This window comes from Triticum dicoccoides, chromosome 1B, assembly GCF_002162155.2.
Source record: "Triticum dicoccoides isolate Atlit2015 ecotype Zavitan chromosome 1B, WEW_v2.0, whole genome shotgun sequence".
NCBI classification, from domain to species: domain Eukaryota; kingdom Viridiplantae; phylum Streptophyta; class Magnoliopsida; order Poales; family Poaceae; genus Triticum; species Triticum dicoccoides.
This window is the reverse complement of record NC_041381.1, coordinates 13,419,551-13,426,048: the sequence shown is the minus strand read 5'-3', so window position 1 is coordinate 13,426,048 and position 6,498 is coordinate 13,419,551. Positions and strand designations below refer to the sequence as shown.

Below are 6,498 nucleotides of genomic sequence, written 5' to 3'. Positions count from 1 at the left end.
AGCGGGTCGGGTGGAGGAGAGCGCCCTGCACGGCGGTGGCGGGTTCTAGATCTAACACAAATGAACATAAACTATGTTAGAAGAGGGAAGGGAGCAGCTGTGTGCTCTATGCATGTCTCCATGCTAAAGTGGAAGAAGGGAGAAAGTGGGGAGATATCACATTTTTTATTCCTTCAATCAATCTAGCATCAATGCAGGTAGGGGCTTTGGTTCCCTCTTTTTTAGCTTTGGGAGCACCCTCCAAAATTGTTTTCATGGATGCTAAAAGCTATTTTATCATTTGGCACTTGTAGTTGGTTACACATTTGTGGGCGCCCTTAGTTCGCAATGGTAGCCCCAAAGATGTAGCCGAGAGTTAGGTCACTTGACTGTTTAGCAAAGCACCAATCTCACTGATAAAGATTGTCAATCAACGTTTTGGTCAACCGGCGCCTGCTCACACCGATTCCTTCACACCCGGTGCACGCTCCCACCTCGTCTCCCACACCCGGCACTCGTCCTACATGTCCTGATACATCATGGACCGCCAGAGCCGCCGATATCGTCCATCACATATTTGATGCAATATGTTTGAATAAAGTTTGACCATTTACTTGCTGAGCATTTGCAAGGGCACACAATGAACATGGGTGAAGAGTTTATGTACAACGAGTTCATCGAATCGTATACGATCCATCGTAACGCTGATTTTGCTCATCTTCGCTAGAGAAGGTTGAATTTTTTTTTCTGGAGAAGGATCGTCCGTCTTGAGGTCGAGATGTGCATCAACGGCTCCGCAATGATTCTGTTGAGCATCATCTGTGGACACATCATAGATAGCAATAGATTTGTATTTTTGGATTTTTGGAAACATCATTTGTGGAAACTATGTGTTTTTAGGTTTAAACTAAGCATCTCTATGTTTAGACTGTGTCTTTTGAATATTCAAATAAAGTTTGAACAATACAAAAGTAATATGGGCCGGACATAGAGATGGGGGAGGGTTTCTTGGTGCATCCCTTGAGTTTGGGGTAGATGCTCTCGTCGAAATCCCGAAAGTGCCCCTGTGCCAGATTGACCAAAACGAGCTCGGCCTCTCCCCCGCATCGTTCCCCTTCTCCAGCTCTCCCTCGCTCCCGGCGGCGGCTGCCTCGTCGGAGCCGCCCCTCGACGGCGGCTAGCCTCGTCGGTCTCTGGTTAGTCTCTCTCCCTCCCTCCCTCTCTCCCCCGCTCATCCCCATGCCCCCACGGGGCGGCGACCTAGGGTTAGGTGTAGAGCTCGCCGCCGCCGCCCCGACGTGCCGCCGCTGCTGCTTCTTGCGGCCGCCGTTCCCGCGCGCTCGTGCGCTTACGCCGGGCCCCACGTGCTCGTGCGCTGCCGCCGCCGCCGTCACGCGGCTGCTGCTTCCTGAAGCCAGTCTGAAGCCTGATGAAAATAGTAGATTCAGTTAAAACAACACGGTGGGAACTACGAATTCAAACATATAACAAAGACAGATTTAGGATGCTCACTCGCCAACTCTGCGAGTCAGAGCTTCCCAATCCTTTGGGAATACAGCCCAGCCATCACAGAGCATTGGGGATGTTATGTTGTTGCTGCATCTTCTTCAGTTAAAAGAGGTACAAGGGGTAATATGGCCATCTGTTTAGGCATATATATCATCGGAAACAAATGAAAGCAATGTGTTTTAAGTCAAAAAGGGTAAATCATCCAAGTTCCCAAGTAATGTGCGGCTTGAGATGCATCCAGGTTAGTAGTTGTTGGTTCCTGATAAGATCTAGCCCAACATTGCTTTCGTTTTCCTATTTGCGATGCGAGGCAGCAATCAGTTGAATATTTCTGCCAGTAACTGCTGTGTGATTTGGTTGAAAGTTTGTTTGCTGGTACTGACTTTGTGTAATCCGTCTGTAGGGGATTCTTGCAGAACTTGAGTACAGTCCTGTGGGGTTCATCACCCGCTGTTAAAGAGTGATCCAGTGATAGAGACCAGAACAGGTGGTAGTGGTAAGCGTAGGAGAGATGTACCGTGGTGGGCTTGACCGCTTCAAGAAAGCTCAGGCCTTGGAGCCGTTCTCGGTGCAGCAGTCTGGTTCCGGCACAAAGAGCGTGCCCGCGGCGGTGAAAGTGCAGCCAGCTCCATTGGTGCCGTCGCAAAGCTCACATCTTGGTCCCAGCCAGAGTCAGCATGCTCCGCAGAGTGCCGGCTCAAGCATGGCCGGGCAAGAAGCTACTGGGGCTCCCAGACCCGCGGGGACGCAGTTTGGTGGTGGGCAGTCGACGTGGCAACCGCCGGACTGGGCGATTGAGCCGCGCCCTGGGGTTTACTACCTTGAGGTGATGAAGGATGGGAATGCCATTGATAGGATCAATCTGGACAAGAAGAGGCATATATTTGGGAGGCAGGTGCCTGCTTGCGAGATTGTCTTGGACCATCAGTCTGTCTCACGCCAACATGCTGCTGTCGTTCCACACAAAAATGGAAGGTTAGAGACCTGCCTGATGTTTAATGCACTTGCGTTCTGTTGGACGTACGAGTTAATGTTTTTGATGGTTAATGAGACTTCTTTTTAGCAACCTGTGCTATCAAATCAAATAGATTTGTTTTTCTTAACTCAATAGACAACAGGTTGTGCCTGTAATGGAATATTGTGCTCCTATATGCTATTGACCTTTTAGACATGCTTCGTTCAGAATTTTCTGCGCAAGAAATGGCAGGGTTATACCTGTAAAATGTTCTTTTATCTATGTTGTGTCTTAGGTGCATAACTAACAGCTGCTCCATGCTTCCTTTGTTTCCTTTCAGCATCTATGTTATCGATTTAGGATCTGTCCATGGTACATTTGTTGCAAACGAGAGATTAACCAAGGACAACCCTGTTGAACTTGAAGTTGGACAGTCACTTCGCTTTGCTGCATCAACCAGAGCATATGTTCTACGAAAGAACACTGCTGCTTTTTTCCCCACTCAAAGTCTCCCGTCAGATGTGAGTTTGCCGTCTCCTCCAGACTCTGACGATGAAGACGCTGTTGTTGCATACAATACAATACTTAATCGCTATGGTGTTAGCAAATCAGACGTGCCATTGAAGAGAAAAGGTTCTTCTGGGGGTGCTTCTGCTTCTGCTGTAAATGATGACAACCAGGCAGTCGGTAGACCATCAAAGAGAATCAGAAAGAGGAGAGTGTCATTTAGAGATCAGGTTGGTGGAGAGCTTATTCAGGTGGTTGGGATTTCTGATGGTGCAGATGTTGAAACTGAACCAGGCCCAGTAGGTGTGAAGGAAGGCAGTCTTGTTGGGAAGTACGAGTCTCTTGTACAGGTCACTGTCATACCAAAAGGGAAGGAGCAAACTTCATCAAAGGACAGTGCCTCCCACAGTGGGGTAACAGATAAGCTACAACAGATGCTTAACAAAGTTAAAAGCACATCCAGAGGTGGTATGTATGATGACCTTTACGGGGACTCTGTTCCAGCAAAACCGGGCTCATCATGGGCGTATAAATCAGATGGCCAGCCAGAGCAAGTCAAAGTTGTTGATGAAAAGAAGTCTAGCAGGGACGTGGTTGCAAATTCAGCTGATGATAGTGATGATGACTTGTTTGGCGACTAGTTATTTTGTCACATTTCCAGTTAGTAGTGAATTGCCTTGATTACAAACACATGGCAGCAGAAATGTTATGTTTGCCTTGGGTATTTTGCTTTGTTCTACATGATTGTATCCTGCTGTGAATCAAGGTAATCTCTTTTTTGCCTAATATTAATGTTAGAGCATGCTTTCTTATGGTTGCGATCATGGAGATTGTACGTACCATCTTGCCCCATTTCTTCATTCTGTCATTGTGTGGTGCCGTTAACTCTTTTACCTGGTTCCTTTCGTCTTCCTGTTTTAGCTTGCTTGTGCATTATGATGCACTATCTTGTTGGACATCTCTCATATTTTAAATGCTTAACATTCAAATAGTAAAAGCCAGAGTTTGCTTTGTAGCTTGAACCGCTGCTGTATTCATGTTCGTCTGGTCAAGTACATACATAATTTTATTGCATATGCTCCCATATTCACATGTCATAAGTGTGGTAAGTCTTGTCTCTAGTTTGTGGGCTAAGTATTAGTCATTTATTGATATTCTGTCCTTTGTTTGGCCTGTTTTGCCTCTACTTTAGGAGCCCCTAATATGTAAGGAGTGATTTTTCTTCCTTTTCATTAATATAAAAGTGAAGATAAAATAAGGAAATCACCTCGCTTGGTCCCCTGTTTCTCATAGACTCCCTCCCGTTTAAGCCCTGCTGTCTGGACTCTTTCTGCATGATAGACTTGGCAGTTAAATCATGATCCTGTTATCCTACTTCTGAATGAAGGCCCAAGTCCTTATGTATCCATTTGATAGTATTCCACCATGCAATCCTTGTGGAAGTATGTTGAAACTGCATAAGGTTGCTTGCTTCGCTCTTATTAAGCCTAACTAGCATGCATCTCCAGTTAGTGACCATTGCTTGGACTTGGTATTTTGACTTAGTTTGGACGTACGAGGTCTCTCGTCAGCATGAGTCTTTGGTATCTGTGCCAGGGATGCTAGGTGGTACTCCAGCAGTGGATACTGTCTGCATGTTTACTGTCACATGGCAGAGTTTATTTCCTTAGACATATCATAAGAGTGGGTTGTGAGGTTAGCTTTGTTGTGGTCCTCACGCCCTGGGCCATCTAATTCTAGACCATAACATTTGACACCCAAGGAGTTGAGTTTCTTTGTACAATGATGGACTTGACCAGCGATCGGTTTGCTTGCTGCTTGGTGTGGGCAGATTTCCGAGATTTGCCGTGGAAAAAGATGGAGCTGCCAAACATAGCCCTATCTCTTTCAGTTAATAATTTTGAATTGGAATAAGGATGTAAGTTCAAATAAATCTTCAAAAAATAAGCTACAAAATGCTTGAAGAAGTCATATAATGTTTTCTGTTTTTATTAAACCCTTTCAAATCTCTTAAAACACACATGACAAATCTAAAACCAGTATTTCAAATATATTTTGAGATGGTATAATTAGTATCGAACTATGCATAAGTTTAAGAGTTGGCTACTGAATTGTCATTCATGTTCTTCAATATCTGTATGTGATAAAACTGGAACGTATTCGAACTAAAATTTATGACGGAGCTAACTGAACCATTAGAGCAAGTTGATGGGCTGGAAAATCCAGCTTTTATCAAAATGGTGGTCACCAAAGAACTAGCCATTGACGGAGGTGCATGGAAGCTAGCTATCTATGTGCCAGAACCATGAGTTGCTTGCGAGATCTTATGGGTTTCAGCTCTAGCCTACCCCAACTTGTTTGGGACTAAATGCTTTGTTATTGTTGTTGTTGTTGATCTAAAGTGAACTTGCCGTGCAAGTAAATGTGCTCCCAGTGCAATTGGCTTTTTATGATGATAGGATGTAAATGCGTCCTCGTTCATACTTTCAGACTTGGATCCAACCTCCGCATTAACAAGCTATAGCTCCGTAGCCGATTCTCTAACTGCTAGCCATTCTGTAGCTGATCTTTATCCACCTTGATCTGGGCTAGCTCCATTTTCCTGGAGCCAGTCAAGATGGCCTAGTATGGTTGCAGTCTTGTAAACCCTAGCTACATAGTATTGTTTATACATATGGACATGTCTCTGAAGTTATGTAGCACATGCACAGTCTTTCAAGTTCTTTGCTAGTCAACCTGGAACATTTGATGGACCGTTTATTCTTTCTACCGTGAAACTGTATTTCATGTAACATTTATATTTTAGAAAAATCTCTGGATGTTGGTTTAGAATGAGTAGCGTGTATAAACACAAGTAGGACCTTTGGCTGCTTGTGTTATTGGTAGCAGGTAAATCTTGCTTCAGTCTTCTTACCTTTCGCATACCGGGAAAAAAAACGAAACGCCGGAACAGAAACAGAAACCACTTCGCTAGTTACTGATTAACTGTATCTTTTCCTGTACCTCGATTATCCGATTAGGATGATAATCAAATACGCGCAAAGCTGCTGTTACTTTGGCGACGTGTCTTTATTTTGTATGGCTGAAGCGAGTGCTGGGACTGCAGATCCCAGGTTGGAGACCCCATGTATTGTAATCTTGTTAATAAGCCAGGAAGACAGAACAAGTATATTGTGCCTGCACTGCGTCAACAAGTTAAAATGGTGAGATCGTCAGACTGTGCAACATCGACGCAGCAACAAGAAAATAATATTCACAAAAGCAATTAAAACCATTCAGCTGCGCATCAAGGGCGCTAGCCACGTCGGCACTGGTTGGTCATTTTGCAAAAACGACCTCGTCTTTTCCGTATTCAACCCGCACTCCCCGACTCGTCCCTCTCACTCTGCTCCATTCTCACTAACCCGCACTCACTCCCATCGCCTCGCAGCCTCCGCCGCCACGCTCCTCTCGGCTCTCGCCTCTCCCCCCGCCTCTCCACCGTCGCCGCCGCGGGGCTCCTCTCAGCTCTCACCTCTCCCCTTTCCCCTCGCTGTGTCGCCTCCCCT

The 6,498-nt window shown here is 45.5% G+C and overlaps 1 protein-coding gene across 1 annotated transcript; it reads left to right on the top strand.

The window, feature by feature from the left end:
* The first annotated feature begins 1,046 nt into the window (after positions 1–1,046).
* LOC119316042 (protein phosphatase 1 regulatory inhibitor subunit PPP1R8 homolog) lies at positions 1,047–3,762 on the top strand. Its single transcript, XM_037590440.1, has 3 exons — positions 1,047–1,175; positions 1,892–2,463; positions 2,784–3,762. Exons 2-3 carry the CDS (start codon positions 2,000–2,002, stop codon positions 3,589–3,591), a joined length of 1,272 nt encoding a protein of 423 aa, XP_037446337.1. The 5' UTR covers positions 1,047–1,175; positions 1,892–1,999; the 3' UTR covers positions 3,592–3,762.
* Positions 3,763–6,498: the final 2,736 nt, after the last annotated feature.

Excerpts from the sequence above, each read along its gene's own strand:
- LOC119316042 (XM_037590440.1), top strand. The coding sequence starts at position 2,000 with ATGTACCGTGGTGGGCTTGACCGCTTCAAGAAAGCTCAGGCCTTGGAG. Across the intron at positions 2,464-2,783 it reads GTTCCACACAAAAATGGAAG|CATCTATGTTATCGATTTAG; the intron begins GTTAGAGACCTG and ends GTTTCCTTTCAG.